Below are 26,529 nucleotides of genomic sequence, written 5' to 3'. Positions count from 1 at the left end.
TAAAACGGACGCGATCCGGTCCGGAAAAAGCACATCCGTGTTCCGCTTTTCTTTGAGTAACAGACAGAAATGGCCGGATCCGGAACAAAAGCTTCCGTTTCGTAGCGACCCGTTTTCCGCCAGCAAACGGACAAGTGTGTTTGTACCGATTGCACGTTACGAGTAACGAGTGTGTTTTGGGGCGAGTGTTTGGAAAACACTCGCCCCAAAAAACACTCGCACCTATTTTTTTCGCCGGCCGAGGCCGCTGGATATACCCGGGGCGAGTGTGTTTTGGGGCGATGCGTTTATGTCGGCCTGGCGCAGCATGCAACATCCAACATGTGGTTTTTCACCGGTTTGTTTACAAGTCGAATTTGGGAAAAGAGCTCGACAACAACACAACGAGAGGATACAAGAGCTATCTGTGCTAGTTGCAAAGTGTGCAGATTTAAGCAAGTATTTTAAAACGGTGAAAGCTACCGAGGAAAAAGAAATAGAGAGTGGTAGACCGACCCCCGCCGACTCGAGGAGTTACATCCAAGGATTCGTAGTGTATAATTATAAACAAACAACCTCCTGGTGCTTCCAAGTTGGGGGGTAGTTTTACCAAAACCAAAGGTATTGAAGAGGAGGATTTGGAGAATGTTACGGTCATCAGAGATCAAAGGATTTAGCAGCTGCCAATGGTGTGGCTGCATCATGCTAGGGTTGCCAACCGTCCCGTAAAATACGGAATCGTCCCGTAATTGAAAACTAAAAGACGCGTTCCGTATTGAACTGATACGGGACGCACTTTGTCCCGTATTTAAGGTCGGGGAATCAATTTGTTTTTTATTTGCATGACGATTTATGAGCTGCCCTGTCTCTCTGCTGTGTGTGTTACTGGGAGAGTGGGAGCGCACTCGCAGTGAGTCAGTGTTGCCAAGTATAGTGAGAGAAATGAGCCAGGCGACCTACAAAAACAGGGCAAAAACAAGGCAGAATTTGTCCACAAGTTGCAGGAAATAAGCAGACTTGGCAACGCTGGCTATAATGCCATTGTCTGGGAGTGTGCTCAGCAGCTCATTGGCTCATTACTCAAAACACGACCAATGACGGTCACCAGGCATGTCAACCCAAGACAGCTCGACCAGCCGCGATTTTGAGACAGCTCGACCCAAATCGACCGGGTCTGGTTGTCTGAAGTAGTAGCTCTGTGTAACCCCTAGAGGGTAGTAGAGTACAAGGTACAAGGTGACGGTGAGGGAGGTCCTGAGTATATTTATAGTATATTTAAGAGTAAATATTGTAAGCATGCTCCCCCAGTTGCATACTTTTTTTTAAGAAGGTACAAGGTGACGGTGAGGGAGGTCCTGAGTATATTTATAGTATATTTAAGAGTAAATATTGTAAGCATGCTCCCCCAGTTGCATACTTTTTTTTAAAGAAGTGTTATAGTATATTTAAGAGTAAATATTGTAAGCATGCTCCCCCAGTTGCATACTTTTTTTTGAGAAGTGTTATAGCATATTTAAGAGTAAATATTGTAAGCATGCTCCCCCAGTTGCATACTTTTTTTTAAGAAGTGTTTTTGTAAACCTTCTTTTCTAAATGAAATAATAATGTATGCCTTATTGTGTCTGTTTTGTCCTCCTCTCCTCTAAAATCATTTGAAAGTAGCAGATCTACACTAGTTGCCATCATTAAACACAACACAAGAGGTGAAATGAATTAAAGTAACTGTTATTTTATTTGACAAAACAGGGCAGTGTGAAACAATTTCAATGATTGAAAAAAAGGTAAAAAATAGTAGTATATACAAAAACATGTGAAATAAAATGTATATTACAAAAAGGCTGAGTCTTTGTGCACTATTTCAGTCATACTATCAAAACAATTTCAATGATTGAAAAAAAGGTCAAAAATAGTAGTATATTACAAAAAGGCTGAGTCTGATCGAATGTGCACTATTTCAGTCATACTATCAAACTATCAAAAATTGGCCCATTACTACATATGTGGTGTATGAGGTGTGAAGCTAAACACAAGATGTTTAAAGATTATTTTAAAAAATTCAAAAACATAACAAAATCACTGGCTAAAAAGCATCAGATGACCATTGCTCATCACTGGGAAACCTCCATTCTCAAGCACAATGAGTATGGGCCAATCAAACCTTTTTCCCTCAGTTGTGAAAATGTGGTTAACAATTCTAATCTTGAAATTATCTTGTCAAAAGAGGTTTTCTCAACCACTTGGGTTAAAGTAGATGGTGTTGAGTATAAAGCTGGACTTGTTGTTTGCAGTGCAATAGAAGAAGACATGCCAGTCTTTTGTCAAATAAGTGACATACTTTTAGTAGAGGACCACATTTTGTTTTTTTCAAGCAAGCTATTTACAGAGAAGTTTGATGAGCATCATCATGCATTCAGAGTATCAAAAAGTGAGGCAAGGTGTATAATTAAACTGTCTGAACTTAAAATGTATACACCATTTGATGTTCAGAGCTCATACAGTGTTTCAGATGAAAGTTTGTATGTTATACCTTCATTCATAATGTTGGAATGAATGACAGAAAAACTGACTGGACTGGGATATTATTGCCAAAATAAATGTTTTAAACTGTTTTAAAGTGTTATTTGTCTAATCCCTTTAGTGTTTAACTCTGGTATAAAGAAACATTTAACAACACCCCACTTTTTGCTGTGTACAAATAATATAGTGTATTCAAAGCACAGCATACAATCAATAAAGGCATTACCATTATAACTATAACTTTTCTTATATATCAGACTTTTATACTTCATGTGATTATTCACAAAACCCCTAGGAGAGGTCTTACTCTGCTATGGGGATGGATGGATGATGGTGCTGATGATGATGGCTGATAGCCTTAGGAATGTGATTGATGTTGTTGATGGCCTGTGTCTCTGTGTTTCTCTGCATATAGCTGCATTCTATATACAGTTTTAACTTTAAAGGGACATTAAGCATGTATACAAGTCTTACATCCATCAAGCTATGGGGATGAATGATGGTGCTGATGATGGGTGCTAGCCTTAGGAATGTGATTGATGTTGTTGATGGCCAGTGTCTCTGTGTTTCTCTGCATATATCTGCATTCTATATACAGTTTTAACTTTAAAGGGACATTAAGCATGTATACAAGTCTTACATCCATCAGTGTTTGAGGTGATGAAAAGGAAATAGGCTGAAGCTAAACATTTATGATAGCCTATCCTTCCTTAAATGTATAGCTCTCATTATTAACATTAAAAAGATATGCCAATAATAGAAATACCAGATCCTTTAGATCCTTTAGATCCTTCCTTAAACAAGGACACGGTCATATGCTGTGTAGCATACATATTCACCTTGTAAACAAAATGTAAGTAAGATGAAATATGCAATATAAATGAAATCCCAATTATAATATTTGCATCTCATATACAACAACACTGACTGAGCTGCTGCTAATGTGTAGACTGAACGTCACTTTATGATGTTCTGTAAACGTCCTCTGGGTGACTCCCTTTAGCTTCCATTAGCCTCCATTAGCTTTGTAACGAGTGCAACAAAAACACCAACACAGTCCCACACCAATACAGTCTTGAAGCTAAAGCATTCATAGAAACTTATTATAACATGGCAACTTTGCACTTTACCTGAAAAGGGGAGAATAAAGTGAGTGCAAGAATAATTGTCAGACAACACAGATTGAGGACCGCCAGGCTGAACCAATTGATAATAGACACACTGTAAGGATTTAGAGCTGAGGTAAGGAGGTGTCTAATGGCTGTGCTTGAAAGCCTTATCACATCAAGAAGACAATAGGGCTTGAGGTAAGGAGGTGTCTATCTCAATGGCTGTGCTTGCTTGAAAGCCTTTGGGCTTGTTTCACCCTGACAGACAAATAATAATTCTTTGGTAAATCAATGTACATATTATTATTATTATGTCTCTCTCTCTCTCTCTCAATCTCTCTCTCTCTCTCTCTCTCGCGGTCCGGGTCGAATTTGGGTCGAGTTGTCGGGTCGAAAGCGGGTCGACCGGTCCGGGTCGAGCTGTCTTGGGTTGACATGTCTGGTGACCTTTGTTAGCAGCTCAACCACTGAAACACAGCAGGTAAAGATCAACTCATTATTGGCTTTCATTCATCTATTTATCTCTTTATGACAGGGGTTCTCAAACTTTTTCATGTCAAGGACCCCCAAAATGACACTTATTAGCCCGCGGACCCCCATTTGAAAAGATATGCCAGGGACCCCCATAAGAGAAGATTTTATGTCTCTGTGATTCTCAACCATTTTAATTTCAAGGACCCCCAGTTTGACATACATTAGGCTATACGGACCTCAACGGCATTTCTATCTCTGGGACCCCCATTTATATTGTAAAATCAATGTTGATGTAACTCTTGAGAGTGTACAAATGGAACGGGCCCATTTGGTTCCATTTGTACACAATCTGAGTTATAGACATATAAGGGTCCATTTGGTTACTATCCCTCATTTAGCTGGGGACCCCCTGGAAGGACCCCTGGGGGTCCCCGGACCCCACTTTGAGAACCAATGCTTTATGAATCATCATTTAAGATGGAACATGAATCGAATTGCTCTTACTCGCTATATTAAGTAAATGTGATCATAAAGTGGCGGAAGAAGTACTCAGATATTTTACCTCAGTAAAAGTAGCAATATGCCTCCCACAGTGTAGAAATACTCTATTACAAGTATAAGGGCTGTGTTCAAAATGTTACTTGAGTAAAAGTACAAAAGTATTGGCATCAAAATATAAAGTGTAAAAGTATTAAAACAAATTCAAATAGCAGGTCTAGCGCCTTGTGAGCTTGTAGATCGGTAACAGCCCAACTCACTCCAAAACCGATCTACAAAGCCGATCTACAAGCTCACAACGCGTCGCGATGCCACGCGTTGTGAGCTTGTAGATCGGCTATTTTCAAATAGCCTAGGTATAAAATAGGGCTAAAGTGGTTAATGTATGTTTTTATAATATAATCATTTACATCTGCAAAGTAACTAGTAACTAAAGTTTTCACACAATTGTAGTGGAGTAAAACTACAACATTATCCTCTGAGATGTAAAGGAGTAGAAGTAATATTGAAAATTGGAAATACTCCAGTAAATAAAAAAAAGACCTCAATTGTACTTAAGTACAGTACTTGAATAAATGTACTTAGTTACTTTACACCACTGCAAACACATAACAACTAGTATACTAGCAGCAGCAGCCTATGTTGATTATGTCACTATTAATGTAGCTCTGGTCCAGAGCGTTAGTGAGTTCTCTCTAACGCTCTGCCAGTCGCTCTGCTCTGCTTATAGACAAAGAATTCCACTGCCCTGCGAGGGCTCCAACTGTAGTAAAAAAATAAACAAAACGTACAAAACAAAGGCTGTTTTGTGTTGTTGAAGGACTATTCTCCAGGGTGGGAAGGCTCTCAGGACCCCACCCTTCTCTGTATAATTCACTTTTTAGGCAGAAAATGAAATATGTCCGCCCTCTACAGATATGGTCAATATAAATTACCATTGACCATACATGTGGAGGGTGCAGTGGAGTAAAAATATATTTTTTAAAACGCATAACACATTTATTCTGTTATCATTATGTATTAGTATTATCATTAACAAAGTGTATCTCCTTATCGTTCAAATTGTATATTGTGTATACTTCCAAGTTCATTGTCACATCATAAGTTCACACCAGAAGGAATGGGTTAAAAAAGATTACATCTTGTACAAGAAAACTGTGGCATTAACTATATACTGTATATTTTGTCTGTTTTCTTAAACCAGACTCTTTCAGAAGCTCTGAAGGATAATACTGCAAGAACCATGTTTTACTTGCTCATCCCGTTAACATCCAGTTCAAAGTAAAGAATGTATTCCACAATGGGTACATTTGATGACCCTTTTCATCCTTTAGAAACTCTGTGGAGTCTCACTAATGTTGCTATAACTAGAAACTATCTTGTGTCATGCATCGTGCCCCAGTGCAGTATGCACCATAAAGAACATGAGTCTATGATACAGTTATAACTGAAACGTTCAGATCACTGAGTCTCAGAACTAGCTTAAAAATCATGTAGCTCTGTTTGCATAGCATCACATCATGTTCAAATTGTATCCGTCCATTCCAGTCGTTACAGCTCCACAAACTTGTCAGTGACTTATCAGTACTTTGCTGATGCATTTTTTCATGTGTTGCACATGAAGAAAAAGGTTGATCTTTTTTTTTCTCCTTTTTTTTTTCAAACAACATTTTGATGCCGGACATTTTTCATGTGCTGCACATGAAAAAGAAGGTTCATTTATTTATTTATTCTTTCAAACAATATTTTGATGCTGGACAACTTGAAGTGAAAAGGGTAATTATAATTGATAAGTGCTCTGTGAAACAGCAACTTGCCCAGTTGAAAAGTGACTAAATAAGTTAATACTTTTATTTTACCGTATTGTCTGTTATTGTTGATGTTGAGTGTTTGAGGTATTTCTCTTCTTAATTAATCCTAAACTCTGGGGTTTTAATTGTTTCTTTCCAGACTCTGTGGAGTCCAGACAGCAGGTGCAGATGAACTCTCCAGACCCAGCCAGACCCGTTTCAATGAAACAGGAGGAACCTGACTACCAGCCAGACCTCAGTAAGTTACAAAGTCTCTCTTTTTTTATTCCCTTTTAGCTAAAATGTGTTGATTGTCACATACACATACAATGCAGTTGCTATCTGCGCTATAAACAAACAGTTAAGGTGATGTGAGTAATATTTTTGGTTAAAACAAATAAACAAAACGTTAAGGCTTTATAGGCAGGGCAAGTTTATTTGTATTGCATGTCAACAACAAGGCACTCCAATGTGCTTTACATAAAACATGAAGCAAAGGAAACACGTTTTAAAAGGATATTAGAATAACGTACAGTAAAAACAAAAGAAGGACAAATAAAACTGAAACATTAGAGTAAAATTATAGTGCAGAAGAATAATTAAACAAACTAAATGAAAGGCAGCGGCAAACAGAAGACCTTCGCGGGACAGAGCATAAATTAGGCTTGACGGGCTGCAGCTGTGCGAGCCAAGCAGGCTGTGATGCCATGATCATAGAGCGCTCCCTCCGTTCTTATGACAGCCTCTGGAGGTGGGGTTTGGGGGACAACTGCTTTGAATTGCTATTATTGTTTACACACAACAGAAACCAAGGATTATATATTTCAAGAGCGAGAGATCACAGTAAAAATCATAAGTATTCTTCCTCCACACTGGGAGAAAAACAGCATCTGGAAGTTTGATTGGATGCATGTTTACACCTGAGCGCAGTGACCACTTTAACGTTGCATCTTATGAGCGGTGGGGTTCATTTGGTGCCGGCCTGCGCGCGCATACTGGTTCTTATCAGTGTGACGTCTGATAAGGGGAGTTCTTGTCCAGTAACAGAGGCCTCCCGTGTCTCCAGCTTTTTAATAAACAGAAAATACACTCTGAGGTGGGTTGCCAATTTCCCCCAATCAGGAACAAGTACCAAGTTACAGTATAGTGTTTCAGTAAGTGTTTCAATTTTGCCTGCTCATTATTTTATCTTTAACCACTTCCAGTTTCATTTATTTATCCTGTATCTTATATGACTTCTCTCTCCTGATTGGCTTCAATTGGTAATCTGACCTGAAAACGTATTTTCTGTTAAAATAGGGATAATAGGCTTGAAATACTCTATACAGCAATGTGTTTATGGTGGAACATCTGAGAGGCAATTACTATCATAATATAGAGCTATTCAACACTAAAAAAATAAAAACAAAATTACTAACATCTTTAATGTGCTCAGCAGAGATGAACCCTACTAATTTGTTGCCTAAATGTCCTTTCCTCTAGCGCCACCCTCAGGCCAAACCTTACACCTGCACACAAGATGTAATCAAAATGTAATGGGCAGATTGCCATAACACTTGCTCAGTGCAGTCATGCTGCCCGGAAGGTGAAACCTAACAGTTTCAGTATCCCCATGATCTATTTTCTAGCGCCACTATCAGGCCCAGAATAATGAACTTTCACACCGTTGGGGCTGCTCGATTATGGCAAAAATAATCACTATATTTTGATCAATATAGAGATCATGATTATTTAACATGTATACTCACTGACTGGAAATATCATGTATTGAACAAAAATTTAAAATATATTTTTGCTGCTTCATTGTTTGGTCATAGACCAAACAAATTGGTCATAGACAAAACAAAAGGGTTGCACTGGATTTATAACAAAACAAATCAAGAGCATCATTTTGAAGTTGAATGTAGTAACATAATTGTTTGGGGTTTTTTTTAACGTTTTTTTTCATAATTGATGGAAGCCAATGTCTTCAGTCCTACTTTCATCACTCCCCTCACCCTGGTCAAATAAAGGCTGGTTACTGTGTGAGTGATCAAATATGATCTCCCACTCCTACTTATGAGCATGACTTAGCAGCTAGGGGGTGTGTTTTGTGTCAAAGCCCAATGTTTGAAGTACGATTCTATACACCCTGCCCTTCCTCTGTTTTACATTAAACCATTCCTACAACTCATGACACATCAAAATCCGTACAGCCCTATAGTAATCACTCTCTCTGTGCATCCATTGGTTGGGAGGGTCTTTTGACACATTTTTCCTTGTGTAATCTTGGATTAAGTGTGATTTCTTCCCTAATACATCCCATAATCGGTGCACCCAGTTGGATTTAGGCCAATTTCCTTTACCTTCTGCAAATATTATTGTTATTCTTGAGACTACTAGGTCTCCAGTTATTAAAGTCCCTTTTCAATTCATTTCAACTTAATTTCAGACCAGTGTGTGGAGTCCAGACTGCAGGTGAAGATGAACTCTCCAGACTCAGCCAGAGACATGTCTATTAAACAGGAGGAACCTGAAGACCACCCACTCAGTAAGTTTCATGTGCTCATTCTTTCTTTAAAATGTTTTGTTCTGTAGGGCTGTCACAATATAACATTTACACTATACAATAACAATGGTAAAACAAAAACATCAAAAATGTCTAGACTTACAGAGCCGTGTCATAAAAATCTGTTTACATAGATTTTAAACTACGTCCAAACTTCTCACCAGAAATATCAGGTTATCATGTCTGGAGGTGGCTCTGTTTCGTAACGTCATGCACTTAGTGGCATGAGCTGTGATTGGTCTACTTTGGAGGTGACAGACACAAGTGTACACACACACACACACACACACAAACACACACACACACACACACACACACACACACACACACACACACACACACACACACACACACACACACACACACACACACACACACACACACACACACACACACACTCACCGGCTTGGCCTACGGTATAATTTACTCACAAATCAAAGCTCATAGAAGTATTATGTTTTAATATCCCTTAATAATTTCATGACTCAAATTCAATATTTGATCTAACACCATTATTCATTTGTTGGGTAAAGTAACTAAATATATCAATTCAGATTACCTTTTAGAATATGTATTTAGCTCAAACTTGAATCTGAATCTGAATTCTTTCAATTCTTATAATAGCTCATTTTTTTTACATGTAACATGAAAGATGGAAAACATTTTTTTTAGTAATCCTGTGTTCAATACCATGTTGTTTTTCTACTCCTAGACATCCTGCACATGTTTGTGTGTAAAGAAGAGGATTCTGCTGAACAGGAGAGGAGCCCCAGTCTGCTCCAGGAGGAACCAGAGCCTCCACACATTAAAGAGGAACAGGAGGAGATACCTCAAAGACCAGAGGAGCCTGATGGATCAATGTTGACATTACTAGCAGTGAAACATGAAGATGATGATGATGATGATGAAGACATCTCTTCACACTGCTCTGAAGTTGAAGTTGAACTTGAATCTGACACTGAAGTCACTGATGACAGTGATGATTGGGGGGAGACCACTGAAGACGGTGATGATGAACGGTTTGACAAGAATTTCAGTGAGTCAGGTCCCCTGAAGACACACCAGCGTATCGACACTAAAGACAAACCTTTCCACTGTAAACATTGTGACAAGAGTTTCACGAGGTCAACCAATCTGAAAAGACACCAGTTAATCCACACTGGAGAAAAGCCTTTCCACTGTAAACGGTGTGACAAGAGTTTCAGTCTGTCAGCTGCCCTGAATAGACACCAGCGTGTCTACACTGGAGAAAAACCTTTTCTCTGTAAACATTGTGACAAGAGTTTCAATCAGTCAACTGCCCTGAAGAGACACCAGCTTATCCACACTGGAGAAAAGCCTTTCCACTGTAAACGGTGTGACAAGAGTTTCAGTCTGTCAGCTGCCCTGAATAGACACCAGCGTGTCCACACTGGAGAAAAACCTTTTCTCTGTAAACATTGTGACAAGAGTTTCAATCAGTCAACTGCCCTGAAGAGCCACCAGCTTATCCACACTGGAGAAAAGCCTTTCCACTGTAAACGGTGTGACAAGAGTTTCAGTCAGTCAAATGTGTTGAATAGACACCAGCGTGTCCACACTGGAGAAAAGCTTTTTCCCTGTAAACATTGTGACAAGAGTTTCAAACAGTCAGCTGCCCTGAAGAGACACCAGCTTGTCCACAATGGAGAAAAATCTGTCGACAGTCGTTTACATGCTTGTAAAAAACATCGGATTATTCACGTCAAGGGTAAAAAAAAGTCCACTGTAAATGATTAAGTGATCGTTTGTTGGTATGGAGGTCAGGGGCACAGCCATGAGTGGGCCTGCGTTGGCCATGGCCCACCCACATAGAAAGCTGGCCTTCCAAATCGATTTAGCAAAAAAAAAGAAAAAGAAATTAAAAAATATATATATATATATATATATATATTTTTTTTTTTCATATAATTAATTTTTTGATAATAAATCGGTAAGATCAGGCAAAAATAAGAACTAAATAACCTAATCCTAACCCTAAAACCAAAATAAAGTAAGCACGCGTGCACAGCGCGTGCCCACACGCTCCTGCCTAGGCCCAGCCTCTCTTTACTAGCCTTCTGGCTGTGCCACTGATAGAGGTAGTTTGACAAGGAAAATGTTGTTGATATAAATTATTCGCCTGTTAACATTAGGACGTTCCTCAGCTCTGTTTTCTTATTTGAAATTCTTACCCCAATTTGTTGTTTGTTTTAACAGTAAGCATTTTTCTATATTTATATTTGTTTCGCCCCTAAGGAGATTCATAGTACAGCTCACCATTTTTTACCTGCCCCTTCCCTTCTAACCCCCCCTCTCTCTCGCTTTCTCTCTCTCCCTCTGTCTCTATTTGTTTATCTCAGGAGTGATGTGCCAGTCTCCCCAGACTCAGGTTTTCTCTTGTTCCAAGTGTCCATTCGCCTTCACATCTCAGTTCTTCCTCCATAAACACATCAAGAGGAGCCACAATGACCTCTACTGCCAAATGCTGGGGAATGGACTGATCACCTCCGCAGCCTGTCAGAAAATCAACAACTCTGTAAAGACACCTCGGAAGACTTCCACAGGAAAGAAACGGCACATGTGTAAATACTGTGACAAGAGTTTCAGTCGCTCAACTGACCTGAAGAAACACCAGCGTGTCCACAGTGGAGAAAAACCTTTTCACGGTAATCATTGTGACAAGAGTTTTAGTCAGTCCACTGACCTTAATAGACACCAGCGTATCCACACTGGAGAAAAACCTTTCCACTGTAAACATTGTGACAAGAGTTTCAAGGAGTCAGGTAGTCTGAAGACACACCAGCGTGTCCACACCGGAGAAAGACCTTTCCACTGTCAACTTTGTGACAAGAGTTTCAGCCAGTCAACTGACCTGAACAAACACCAGCGTGTCCACACAGGAGAAAAACCTTTCCACTGTAAACTTTGTGACAAGAGTTTCAGTCAGTCAGCTGTCCTGAAAAGACACCAGGTTGTCCACACTGAAGATCCACCTTTCCACTGTAAATACTGTGACAAGAGTTTCGGTGAGTCAGGTCATTTGAAAACACACCAGCGTTTCCATACTGGAGAAAAACCTTTCCACTGTAAACAATGTGACAAGAGTTTCAGTCAGTCAGCTGACCTGAACAGACACAAGCGTGTCCACACTGGAGAAAAACCTTTCCACTGTAAACTTTGTGACAAGAGTTTCAGTCAGTCAACTGACCTGAAAAGACACCAGCGTGTCCACACGGGAGCAAAACCTTTCCACTGTGAACATTGCAACAAGAGTTTCAATCAGTCAACTTCCCTGAAGAGACACCAGCTTATCCACACTGGAGAAAAGCCTTTCCACTGTAAACGGTGTGACAAGAGTTTCAGTCAGTCAAATGTGTTGAATAGACACCAGCGTGTCCACACTGGAGAAAAGCTTTTTCCCTGTAAACATTGTGACAAGAGTTTCAAGGAGTCAGGTAGTCTGAAGACACACCAGCTTGTCCACACCGGAGAAAGACCTTTCCACTGTAAACAATGTGACAAGAGTTTCAGTCAGTCAGCTGACCTGAACAGACACAAGCGTGTCCACACTGGAGAAAAACCTTTCCACTGTAAACTTTGTGACAAGAGTTTCAGTCAGTCAACTGACCTGAAAAGACACCAGCGTGTCCACACGGGAGCAAAACCTTTCCACTGTGAACATTGCAACAAGAGTTTCAGTTCTTCAAGAAGTCTGAAGACACACCAGAATATCCATAATGGAGAAAAACCATTCCACTGTAACCAATGTGCCAAGAGTTTCAGTCGCTCAGGTCTCTTGAACAGACACCAGCGTATCCACACAGGAGAAAAATCCTCTCCTGTGTAAACATTGCGACAAAGGTTTTAATGATTCATGTAACCTTATAACACACCCGCCCTGGAGAAAAACCTTTCCACTGTAGACATTGTGACAAGAGTGTCAGTTAGTCAAGTAGTTTTAAGACACACCAGGGTATTCACACCAAGGAAAAGAAAATACCCTTTAAAGGGGCTACACCATGAATGTAAAAAAAATATATTATATATAAATATTTCCCCCTAATACGTATTAAACAGGTTGTAAGCCTAAAAAAACATGCAGATATTTTTTCTCACAATCTGACTGTCTGTCATTCCAAGCTTTTTCAGCTGCAATACCAAAACGTCCTTTTGGGCAGAGGGGTGCTACTGAGCAATTCTGTCTATCAATCATCACCTCCCCCCGCCCCCCACCCTCCTCATCCCTTTTCCCTGCCCCCATTAGAATACGGCCCGCCCTTCGCCCAAAACAGGAAGGAAGTCCTTGTTGCCGTACATTTAGCGGGCTGGGGGCGGGACTAGAAATGTTGCTTACATAAGCAACATTGCCATTCTGAGATGGCCTGTTCAGACACACCCATTCTGAAAATCTCTGAAATGAGAATGAATGACTGAATGTTAAAAAGAAATATTATTTGGGGTACAAGAGACACTGGGAAGCCCAAAAAATAGAAATTCATGGTGTAGCCCCTTTAAACGATCAGATTCAACAGCAGTTTTTTGGCAGGGAGTTGGAAAGACAATCAAAAATATTATGGATATTTACACTGCTCCTGTCAACATAGGCCTCCAATTAGGACTTATATATAAATATAAATGTAAATGTAAATATAAATATAAATATATATATATATATATATATATATATATATATATATATATATATATATATATATATATATATATATATATATATATATATATAAAAATCTGTAGCCAGAGGTTCAGTTATCTAGTACAGATGCCTCCTGAGTGTCTCCCTAGAGAGGTCTGCCAGATCCCCTGGCAGACCAAGGACCAGACGTGGGCATTATATCTCCACACTGGCCTTGGAACGCCTCGGGATCGCCCAGGATGAAGTGGATATTGTTGCCTGGGAAGGGGAAGTCTGGAGATCTCTGCTGGAACTATTGCCCCTGTGACCCGATTCCGGATAAGATGGATGGATTTACTGCAAATTGTTTTGGTTATTCATTTATATGGTAGAACTGTTTTGTACTGTGTTCTATTACACGGCTAATGGGAGGCACTATTTCAATTATTTTACTTAATTTATTTTACTTTAATTAAACGTCAGTTAACTCATTTTAATGAATTACTAGAGTAATTATTACACTGCTATAGAGAGGATGTCAAAAAAAGGCATTATAAAATCCAGGTCCAGGCATTCAAGGTGGATTTTATAATTAAAAGGCCTTCATTATATTTGGGCTAGATATATTTTAAATACACTAACGCATGTCAGCTTGTGCTTTCTTCAGGGTTTAATCACTACAGGGAATATATATATATATATATATATATATACATATACACATATACATATATACATATATATATATATATGTATATGTGTATATGTATATATATATATATATATGTATATGTGTACACACACATACAAACAAACAAACAAACAAACTTTTACCGTTTCCCAGAACAACGGTAGTTCTTCTGTTCTAGAAAGAACTGCCTGGAACATCTTCCATTATTCTCTTTTCCATGCAATGATGTCATATAGGCCTACTTATTTTTCTGTTAAGATATAACTTGTGATATTCTTACTGTGTCATAGTCTGAATATCACCCATTCTTGAGAATTGGGACATATCATGTCCTACCGAAACATTTCAAATTATTACTTATTAACAAACACACTAATAAAAAGATATGTTTTGGTTGAAAATAATATATTCTTAAAGCATTTTTATTTCAGAAGATTACATATGATTTATACAATGGTTTGATCTGTTATTTTCAAAAGAGTTTGTATACATTTAAAACATGTGAAATGGGACATTCTGCATAATGACTACTTTCTACTTTTGGTACTTTAAGTACAGTTTGATACCAATACTTTCGTACTTTTACTCTTTTACTAAATTTTGAATTCCGGACATTTCTACAATGCTGTATTGATACTGTTACTTAAGTAAAAAACATGTAGTACTTTTTCCACCACTGCTGGAAGGTCACACAATATACTGTAGTTAATAGTTACTGTATACAGTATTGTTTATTGTAGTACTGTTACTGTACAGTATTGTTTATTCTAAACAATCAATGGACAGTACCCGAGATCAACAGTGGGCAATCTGCATTTATCATAGAAATATTGATTATTATTTACATAGTTTAAAAATGATATACCATGGTACATGTTGTACCCTGTAACATGGTACATGTTGTATCCTGTAACATGGTACATGTTGTATCCTGTAACATGGTACATGTTGTATCCTGTAACATGGTTGGTATGTTGTGTATCCTGCATTTCTATGAGATTGATCAGACCTGTGCAGCAATGTGCAGTGATGGAAGCTCAAAGCTGCGATAGTTGTAAGGCTACAACTGTCCATGATTTTCTTTATTCTATAGACACTTTGTCACACACCAGTATCGTGCAAGACTGAAAGTAGCTGATCTACAAGCTCAAAATGCACTGCGTCGATAACTTGTAGATCTGCTATTTTTTCTATTGTTTAAGTTTGGGATGTTTTTTTATATATATATATATATATATATATATAACGCATATAATGACATGCCCAAAATAGGGATTTATTACTACTAATACAACACAATAGATCAAATTGATTAGTTTGAGTCTCTTTCAGTAGCTGTGCATATACTGCTACTGTATATAAACGACAGTACCCGAGACCAACAGTAGGGGGCAGCAATACACCAACTGGCGTCGAAACAAAGTGGTCAGAAGGACATCAACATACCCACAATGCAGTAGTGAAAACAACATGGTGTGTTGACTGACTGTTGTAGACACTTTAAAATACCATAGATTTATATCAAAGTAAAATACAAAGACAAGTAAAACGAGTCGTTTCTAAACAGTGTCGTCGTTAAGCAGCAGGAGGACGTTTGTTAGCAGCTCAACCACTGAAACACAGCAGGTAAAGATCAAGTCATTATGTTGCGTTTCATCCATTTATCTTTAAGATGAACAAATAATCAATGTCGTGTTTCATATCTTTCATCCATTTGTTATACCTTATTGTTGACTCATTTAAGGTGGAACATCTAATTGCTCTTACTTGATTATAATTCATGTTAGCCATGGATCACACTAGCTGTAGAATACAACTCTCGTAGACGTATTTATGATTCTGACGTTTTCAGTCTACGAGAGTTGTAGGGTTCAGCCCCCATGGAGACATGGACTTTCAGCACTATACCCCGTAGACACTCCAAACATGTACAAATTGAAAATGAAGGTGCTTACCCCCACGTCCCAAATGTTAACTGTCTCTACGTGGTAGTAGTTTAATGTAATAATCCATATCTTTCAATAAAGAAGTGTTTTAATGCCGTTTGTGGCCGATTCTGTCGGAAGTTCCCAATGGGCGGTAGTGACACGCCCATCTGGTGAAACCCGGAATTACACTCAATGTAAACAGGAAGTAAACGAGGGTGAAAAAATGGCGTTCGGCCACAAACGGCATTAAAACACTTCTTTATTGAAAGATATGGATTATTACTTTAAACGACGATGACGACGACTACGACAGACGATCGTCTGTCACGACCGTCATGGCGAAACTTCAACCTGGTGTTTACACTTTCTCCATTTACGGCCCGTACGTTCTACATAAACCTTCAGATTTCAAATATAAAGTTCTTATCCCATGGCCACGGATGTTACAATTATGTACGGGCCCTCAGAAGTACCCGTATGTTCCGTATTGTTCAATAAAAAGCAATTTAATCCGATTGTTGGCCATTTTCTTAGTTGTTTTGCCACGTGACCCTATCGGTTCGGAGGTGTATTGCACTCTGATACATAATAACTCTATGAGAAAATGGCCACCGATCGACTTAAAATGCTTTTTATAGAACAATACGGCAGATGCCCGTACTTCTGAGCCCCCGTACATAATTGCAACATCCGTGGCCATGGGTTAAGCACTTTATATTTGAAACCTCAACGTTTAAGTAGATGTGAGGGCCAAAAAGGGAGAAAGTGCAAACACCAGGTTGAAGTTTTGTCATGACTGTCATATAATATATGACAGTCATGTTTCAGGGCTGAATTATAATTTGATCATAAACACATTGCAACCCGAACTAAAAGGCAAGCAGCAATGCATTTATTTGCATTGTTTTGTAGCATGTTGTTGATGTCACTATATTTGATGTAACTCTAGTTACATCAATGCTTTTTTTTATAGCATTACAGAGTGATGGTTCATCTCCATTTAAGCAATGAGCCGCAAACGCAGCATGTACATGAAGAGGATTTGTACTCTGTCCACAGTAATGTTAATGTGATTGTCAAGTGAAGTTAGAGTGTCTTCTTGCACCAGAAATTGAATCCTTACCAACTAAATTTTGTCATGTTGTAGTGTGTCAGACCTAGAATGTTCAATGGTCAATTTAGCCCCAAACCCACTTTTCTGCTGTTATCATTGACAAAGGTTTCTCCTTGTTCAAATTATATATTGAATTGTGTATACTTCAAGTTCATTGTTAAGTTTACACCAGGTATAAAGTAATGGGTGAAATTATCATTATGTTGTGCATTATCATATCTAGCACAGGAACACTGACAACATTGACATGAAAAATATTTCATAGAATAACAGAATCTACATAACAACATGAAGGATAATGCTGCAGAAGAGCCATGTTGTATTTACTCATCCCGTTATAATCCAGTTAAAAGTAGAACATGTAATGCACAATGGAAGAGAAAAAAAACATTTGATTGGTTTTGTTATGTACATTTGACCCTTTTCATCCTTTATAAACTCTCTATGGGGTCTCACTAATGTTGCTATAACTAGATAGGAAATAGCTTGTATTATGCACCATGCCCCAGTGCATTATGAACTATAAAGAATATAAGTATGAGAGACATGAATAACTCAAATGTTCAGATCACTGAGACTCAGAACTAGCTTCAATTCAGATTGTATCAGCCAATTCTCAGACATTTGCTCAACAACAAGGCAATTCAATGTGCTTTACATAAAATGGTAAATGGTGCATTTATATAGCGCTTCTATCCGAAGCGCTTTACATTGATTGTGCATAAAACATTAAGCAACCACATTGCAAAAGGATGTTAGAATACAGTAAAAACAAAAAGTAAAACATTAAACTGAAAGAATGTCAAATTACATAATAATAATAATAATGAAAGGTGGAGGTACACAAACGTTTTATAGCTCTGGTTTAAAAAAAAAACAGAGTTGCAGCAGACCTGCAATTTTCTGGGAGTTTGTACCAGATTATGTGCTGCATAAAAACGTTTTTATTCTAGGGACAGAAAGCAGACCTTTCCCAGAGGACCTGAGTGGTCTGGTGTCTGGATGGTTCTCTCTGTTACTGAACAAACACTAGATGTTTAATAATAAATAAATCAATATACTGTATGTAATGTAAACGGTGAGGTACTCGCATAAGCCCCCCAGGGTTTCTTACCTCACCGGCACAACAACTAATACTGTAAACTTTCCCATGGAAAGAGCTATTATGTATGCCTAAGTAACTGTTGTGCAAATCAAATAAATCAAATCAAATAGAGTGATAGTTCAGCAACAGAGGCCTCCCTGTTTCTTTTCTTTAATGAACAGAAAATACATTCTGAGGTCTTATTGCCAATCGCACCCAATCAGGAACAAATCCCAAATTTTCAGCTTAAATTTTATAGTTTTCCACTTGTTTATTCTGTGTCCTGTATGAGTTCTCTCTCTTTATTGTATTTGAATATCATAAGATTACAAAAATTGGTCGTATTATCTGTTGTACCTCATCAGACTCCTTGTAACCAGTGTTTCAAAACAGATGAATCATTGTCTCCGCCAGGCTGAAGACGTGGGGGAGACTATGTTTTGCACTCTGTGTCCGTGTGTACGTCTGTCCGTTCATCCGTGTGTCCACTGTCCATGTGTATGTCTGTGACCAGCTAATCTCCGGCACTGTTGGGCCGATCGCAGCGAAACTGTGCACACACACTCCCTGAAAGCCAGAGCAGAACCTCTGCCCCGAACCTTTCAGATTGGCCTGTTATAGCGCCACCAGGAGGTCGATTTTTGCAAAACACATTTTTTAATATTACTCCTACACATTTTGTCATCACGCAAATCGGTACACAGTATCTCTATAGTCATATTCCATCATGATTGGCCAATATTGGCTTCCAAAGTTTGCAGGAGTGCTCCGTTTTGAACAAAATGCCTCAAATAATAAATGCAGCTTGTGATTTCCATGAAATTGTGCACGCACATGCCCACTGGGCAGAGGAAGAATGTTTTCACATCAGCCTCATGGTGGCGCTATAACAGGCCGATTAACCTATGTAAGCTACAGATTTTATAAAAATGGCACGCAAATATGTTCACATGATCTCTAATAGTTATGTGTTCATGTCGGATCTGTTAGATTTTGTTACTATACCATTTACATTACTGACCCACAATAACCTACCTAACGTGGCAGAGACCTGTGGTCGGAGGAGCTTTTTTTCTAGTTTTTCATGAATCTGGTTGATAAAAGGCTCTCTTTACATCATCTTGGCTTATAGGGAGGGAGTGAAAGTGCACTGATGTTAAAGAAAGGGTTGCATTGGATTCAAAACAAAACAAAAGAATGTTGTGCCACAAATGTGGCACAATAATTGTTTATATTTGTTTTCATAATTGTTGGAAGCCATTGTTAAAATAACATTTGATTCATTGAGGTCTTAAGCATGATTTATTCCTTAACATATAAATCCCATAATCTTTACACCCGAGATTCATATGTTGTAGAGTTGCCATTTTGCCTTTATCTTTTTCAAATATTATTGTTATTCTTGACACCACTAGATATCCAGTTATTAAAGTCCTTATCCAACTCCTTCATTTCAGACCAGTGTGTGGAGTCCAGACTGCAGGTGAAGATGAACTCTCCAGACTCAGCCAGGGACATTTCTATTAAACAGGAGGAACCTGAAGACCACCCACACCTCTGTAAGTTTCAGGAGCTTTTACTTTCTTTAATTTAGTTTTCTGTTCTCTTATAGAACTGTCACAATATCTATTTTTACTATAAAATAACCAATCAAACAAGCAAAACAATCTCATGACAATGATATTCTGATATGTATAGCTATCATTACAATATATGTGCGCAAATGCAATGCAAAGGGGATGTGTCTCTGTAGGAGGTGATACGTCTAGAAATCACTGTGAGTTATCTGTGTGAGATAAGACAGATATTTGACAGGCTGTTTCTCAGCTTCATGATTTAAGATTTAACCACTTGAACCCTAGCATCCATGTTCTGGTGTGAACTTTAGCTGAAAATAGCCGATCTACAGGCTCACAATGTCTCACGTTGCGATGTGTTGTGAGCCATTGCCGTAGAAGAGATTTGGTGTAGAGGGAAAAAAGATAATTTTGTACTGAAGGCTTTACAAGCTGCATGCTGCATTCTGGTGTTTTTTCACAGATCATTTAAACAAGTAATTAATTTGCAATGAGAGGCGAATGCGCAGGAGACGGCCGTGGGACAGGCGACCAGTCCTGTGAAACTATTGCAGAAGCAGTCATGCTCGTCTCATGCACACGCTTGTCTGTATTGTAGTTAAATAGGCTTGACGTTTTTTTCTACATAGCTCACAGGGAAAGAAGGCTTGAATGAGCTGAAAGTGAAACAAACTATATTAAGCACTTGAATTTGAGAAGGAATGATAGGGACTGGCTGCCTTCTCCTGTAGCATACATGCAGGGTAGCGTCCATCTACAGTATATTGTTCCATTTTGCGACGCAGTTAATATCTTGCATGATCATAATGATGTGATAATGATTGTCAAGCCCCAGTGCACGCTCTCCTGTGAGGGTGCACTCGACGTGTGATGAGGTCACATACATGATGCAAAACACAACCAGCACCCGTGCCATTGTGGTAGCCTATATGTTTGGTCTAAATTATATTCAGTTCAGTCGTTGTGCCAGTAGTGACTTTCTCCTCATTGGCTGTCCTTTAAGCCAATGGGTAGTCCGCAATTCCTTCCCATCCTCTGAACAGGCGTAAGAGCTCTGGCCACAGAATTCAGCGCAACACTTGCTAATTTACCATCGCTAAACTCCTTTGAACACTGTGAATTGTATTCTTATTAATCTATTAATTCTTATCAGATAGAATCCTGACCTGAGCACATTATTGCAGCTGAAGAGTTTCTAATGATTTTTTTTGTAATGTTAAGTAAGATGTAACAGTCACTTTTCTAGCTTGGCACAAGCTGGTATAATATAATCTCTCAAGACAGATTGAGAGCTCCGCAGCTGAATCTGTCGGCAACTCCCATTACACTGTGTAGAGTTGTTATTAGGAATGAATAACAACAGCCCTCCTCTTCTGGTGGAGGACCACCAGAAGAAGAGGGTTGAAGGACAGTAAACGGCCGACATCCGCTCTATAGATTTACCTTTTAGTGTTTACTATCATGCTATTTTTCTTCTCATAGACATCTCGCACATGGTTGGGTGTAAAGAAGAGGTTTCTCCTGAACAGAAGAGGAGCCCCAGTCTGCTCCAGGAGGAAACGGAGCCTCCACAGATTAAAGAGGAACAGGAGGAGCTACTCCAGATTAAGGAGGAACAGGAGGAGCTACTTCAGATTAAAGAGGAACAGGAGGAGCTACTTCAGATTAAAGAGGAACAGGAGGAGCTACTTCAGATTAAAGAGGAACAGGAGGAGCTACTTCAAAGACCAGAGGAGCCTGATGGGTCAATGTTGACGTTACTAGCAGTGAAACGTGAAGATGATGATGATAAAGACATCTCTTCACGCTGTTCTGAAATTGAAGTTGAACTTGACTCTGACATTGAAGTCACTGAAGATGGTTATGATAAACACTGTGACAAGAGTTTAAGTGAGTCAGGTCCCCTGGAGACACACCAGCGTATCCACACTGTAAGTAGACCTTTCCTCTGTAAACATTGTGACAAGAGTTTCAGTCAGTCATTTCGACTGAAGAATCACCAGCGTGTCCACACTGGAGAAAAACCTTTCCAGTGTAAACAGTGTGAAAGGAGTTTCAGTGAATCAGGTACCTTGAAAACACACCAGCGTATACACACTGGAGAAAAACCTTATCGATGTCACCAGTGTAACAAGTGTTTCAGTCAGCAAAGTAATCTGAAGGCACACCAGAGTATCCACTCTGGAGAAAAACCTTTCCACTGTAAACATTGTAACAAGAGTTTCAGGCAGTCGGCTCTCCTGAATAAACACCAGTATGTCCACACTAGAGAAAACACATTCCAGTGTAAACAGTGTGACAAGAGTTTCAGTCAGTCATATGACCTGAAGAGACACCAGCGCATCCACACTGGAGAAAAACCTTTCTACTGTAAACAGTGTAACAAGAGTTTCAGTGAGTCAAGTTACTTGACAACACACCAGCGTGTCCACACTGGAGAAAAACCTTATCGATGTCACCAGTGTAACACGTGTTTCAATAAGTCAAGTAATCTGAAGGTACACCAACTTGTTCACACTGGAGAAAAACCTTTCAAGTGTAAAAAGTGTGACAAAAGTTTCAAGCGATCATATGACCTGAAGAAACACCAGCGTGTCCACACTGGAGAAAAACCTTTCCACTGTAAAAACTGTGGCAAGAGTTACAGTTCTTCAGATGACCTGAAGAAACACGAGCATGTCCACACTGGAGAAAAACCTTTCCTCTGTAAACATTGTAACAAATGTTTTAGTGTATCAAGTGATCTGAAGAGACACCAGCATATCCACAGCAAACCTTTCCACTGTAAACATTGTGACAAAGGTTTCAGTCGATCAACTTACCTGAAGACACACCAGTATATTCACTCCAAGGGTAAAACTCCATTTTAAGTAATTAAACAGCTGTTTGTCGGTACAAAGGTGCTTAAACAGGCACAATGTTATTGTTATTAATAATGTTCCTGTCAACATTAAGGCTCATCTTTTGGAGACATTCCCCAGCTCTATTTTCTTCTTAATTATAAATAAAAAAAACATAATTTGTGAGCAAATTATAGGGCACAAGTGAACATCAGAGCACAGTCGGCAGGCACCTGCAGAGGTGCATAAGGTTGTAGAGCGGCGATTTTTGACAAAGAGATTTGGTGTCGAGGGGCAAAAAGAGCACAGTACAGAGCCGATCCGGTCAATTAAGTATTAGTTCACTAAATATAGAAGGTTAGTTCACTAATTATAGAGGGCTTAAGTTGTTAAAAACATTCAATTAAGTATAATTTCTTCTATGTTCATATTTCACAAATCTTGAAAGCTTACAGTCTGCACATCAATAATTGTACAAAACTGAAACATGACTATATTTTGTAACAATCGGCAATTTTACAGCACATTCTGTCAGATATGAAGAAAAAAAATACTTGAGTGCAGAAAGAACTTGGCTCTGATCGGTACAGCGGTTTGTGTAATTAGACCTGGAAACATACAGACTGACAGAAATATGTCTAGATGTACAGAGCAATGTAATTCAAATCAGCTAACATACAGTAGATGTTAAACTACAACCAAACATTCATGGCTGGATATGCTTCTGTTTCATGACATCATGCACTTAACTGCATGTCATTGGTCTACTTTGGAGGGGGTATGTATATACAACATACATAGTGTAACGATACGTTAACAACGATTCGATACGTATCACGATACTTGGTTGTCGATACGATACATGAACAATACAGGTTAATTTAGAACGATACGATACATTTCGATTCAGTGATTTAGTCGATACGATACATGAACAATACAGAACAGGTTAATTTAGAACGATACGATTTGATTCAATGATTTAAAATCGATATAGTAACTATTTATTTACCCGAAAATTCTGTGTGAAACATAAATACCTGGATACTGGATATAAACCCCTCTTTCTTGTTTTTCTTCTTAAAAGTACTTAGTATTGATAAAATGGATTATTGGCATTGCAAAACGATTCGATACAAAGTCAAACGATACAATATTTAGCTGTTTGCATATCGATAAAGTAGATCGTTGAACATTCGAAACGATTTTTCGATGCAGTTACTATATTGTTACACCTCTAATACATACATACTGTACAGACAAACCATGTTTTATACGCCTTGGCCTACAGCTTAATTCACTCCCAAATCAGAGCTCACGTGTGGAATATTATGTTTTAATATTGTTTCAGAGCCATGTGGCCCATCAGGAGCCTATCTCCTGTTTCTGTAGCGTGAGGCGGCTTGATGTACATATGCCCTTCCCAATTCACCCCTTGATGCCGAGTGCCAAGCAGGGAGGCTTTGGTCCCATTTTTAGAGCCTTTGGTGTTGAATCTCGGGGCGAACATACCATAATTGTCATCTCCCGCCTGGACTACTGCAACTCCCTCCTTGCTGGTGCTCCGGCATCTGCCATCAGACCTCTGGAGCTTGTTCAGAAAGCTGCGGCTTGTCTGGTGTTCAACCGCCCCAAGTTCTCCCACACAACTATCCTTCTCCGTTCTCTACACTGGCTCCCCGTAGCGGCTCGCATCCAGTTTAAAACCCTGGTGCTAGCCTATAGGGCAGTGAAAGGAACAGCTCCTTCTTACCTCCGGGCTATGGTCGATGCTTACACCCCTGCCCGACCACTTCGGTCGGCCACCTCGGGGCAACTGATTGCCTCCTCGCTCAAGGGTCCTTCTGGCCGATCTACACGGTCACAACTTTTTTTCTGTTCTGGCCTCACAGTGGTGGAATGAACTCCCCACTGATGTCAGGACAGCAGAGTCACTGCCCATCTTTCGCCGCAGACTGAAAACCCACCTCTTCAGGAAACACTAATCTTCCTCTTCGCCATGCCTGCTTGTTGTTAACTAGTTGTACAAACTCTTGTTTTATTATTGTATTGTTTTATTGGATCTTGTTTAGTCAATACACTTATTTGTTTTAGCTCTTGCTCATTTGATTTTGCTATTTGTCTCATCTGTTTAAGAAAGTAAGGTAGCTGATATATTGCACTTTTACCTTAGCGCTAGGTATACTCTTAGTTGCTTGTTTTAGCAGAAAATACACTTAGGACTTCTGGTGATTAGTAGTTTTGTTCCCTACCTATGTTGAATGCACTTATTGTAAGTTGCTTTGGATAAAAGCGTCTGCTAAATGACTGTAATGTAATGTAATAATTACTGTTCCTGTCAACAGATTCCTCCATTAGTATTCATCTTTGGCGACTTTCCCCAGCTCTTTATATTGTTTCCCCATTTAAACCCTCACAACCATTTGTTTTAACGGTTTGTTAACACTTTGTAATATCGTAAACCTCCCTTCCTCTTCTAATATTCTGTCACACACGCCAGTGCTTTTCAGAAAAGCAGAATAACATTGCAAAGATAATGTGTTAAAAAAATACTTGATCACAAATTCTGACTCTTTCAATCCTTTTATTCACCCAAACATCAGTACTGAAATGTATGTGTAATTGATCCTTGAAGAAATTAATGCATAAATTACCCTCTCTGACAGAGTCTAAGCTGGTAAGAAGCTGGTTTTCTCTACTGAACTGAACTGATTCTTCCCACCTGAGTAAAACAAATAGCTAGAAATATAACGAAAGAATTATCACCGACTGCTGAGATGATCTGAATTAGGAAGTATCCCATTTCTTTAGCTATGAGTCTCTATTACTATCATACGAAATAAAAAAAACAAAAATGCGATTTAATTTAGAAAAGAAAGGTGTTGTACCGGCCACACAATTATTTTGATGTACATGGTAAAACTGTTTTTCTATGATCTTACATTTGTTTATGTTATGATTAATATAGTGTTGTCTTCTCTGTGCAATGACTTCATATAAAGAATATTTCTGCTACAAAATAACTTGTGATATTATTACTGTGTCACAGTCTGAAAATATTTGACACAGCCTGCATGTAGCGATGGGTCGCCGTTACTAGACCTTATTCAAACACGGATAAATAAAGACACATATTGTAACAAATGCAGCACGGGTTGTGATAGAGCAGCAAATGTTGTGTATTTCACGCTGAATAAGGAACATTAGTTTTAGGACTCAACAGTAGCAGCATACTTTGTAATTGAGTATAATTGTAAGACTTGTGAAGAGGATTGTAAAATAGACCTTACCTCTTTCTGTTATGTGTGGGAATAGTGGGGAGGTACCTGGAGAATGGCATGGGCCAGCCAGGTAATAGGTAACATCAGTAGGCTACAAGGGAGTCAGTTGGTGTATGGCAGATTCTATGAAAGGTTAGGCACAGAATTGTCAAAAGAAATAGTAAAAAACATTATAGAAATAAACGCATGGGTAATAAAAAACAATCATATGGACACAATATTACACAACACAATAGTACGTTGGTATATGTTGCATCCTGTAGCATGGTGTATATTGATATATGTTGTACACTGCATTTCTATGTGATCAGAATCAGACCTGTTCAGCATCAATGTGCACTGATGTTATGTATGCAGAGCTGCAACTATCGATTATTTTCTTAATGATTATTCTATAGATTGTTTCTTCAATTAAGTGTGTGTGCGTCTGTTGCGAGCTTGTAGATCTGCTATTTTTTTTTAAAAG

The 26,529-nt window shown here is 38.9% G+C and overlaps 2 protein-coding genes across 2 annotated transcripts in view; both read left to right on the top strand.

Moving 5' to 3' along the window:
- The window catches only part of LOC311057417 (uncharacterized protein), a gene marked incomplete at its 3' end in the record, with an annotated part of 440,186 nt that overhangs the window by 337,965 nt on the left and 75,692 nt on the right, over positions 1 to 26,529 (top strand). The gene's annotated exons all lie outside the window — the stretch shown is intronic.
- LOC311056750 (uncharacterized protein) overlaps positions 5,878 to 26,529 on the top strand; it is a gene marked incomplete at its 5' end in the record, with an annotated part of 48,018 nt that continues 27,366 nt past the window's right edge. The window contains 7 exons of the mRNA XM_084073556.1: positions 5,878 to 5,881; positions 6,528 to 6,626; positions 9,628 to 10,644; positions 11,276 to 12,277; positions 19,781 to 19,924; positions 21,425 to 22,009; positions 26,098 to 26,133. Of these exons, the coding sequence (XP_083929682.1) occupies positions 5,878 to 5,881; positions 6,528 to 6,626; positions 9,628 to 10,644; positions 11,276 to 12,277; positions 19,781 to 19,924; positions 21,425 to 22,009; positions 26,098 to 26,133 (2,887 nt within the window). The remainder of the gene's footprint in view (positions 5,882 to 6,527; positions 6,627 to 9,627; positions 10,645 to 11,275; positions 12,278 to 19,780; positions 19,925 to 21,424; positions 22,010 to 26,097; positions 26,134 to 26,529) is intronic.

The sequence above is a fragment of the Gymnoscopelus microlampas genome, assembly GCF_963454915.1.
Source record: "Gymnoscopelus microlampas genome assembly, chromosome: 12".
Classification (NCBI taxonomy): Eukaryota; Metazoa; Chordata; class Actinopteri; order Myctophiformes; family Myctophidae; genus Gymnoscopelus; species Gymnoscopelus microlampas.
The sequence above is the reverse complement of the archived record's forward strand: the minus strand, read 5'-3'. Positions and strand labels throughout refer to the sequence as shown.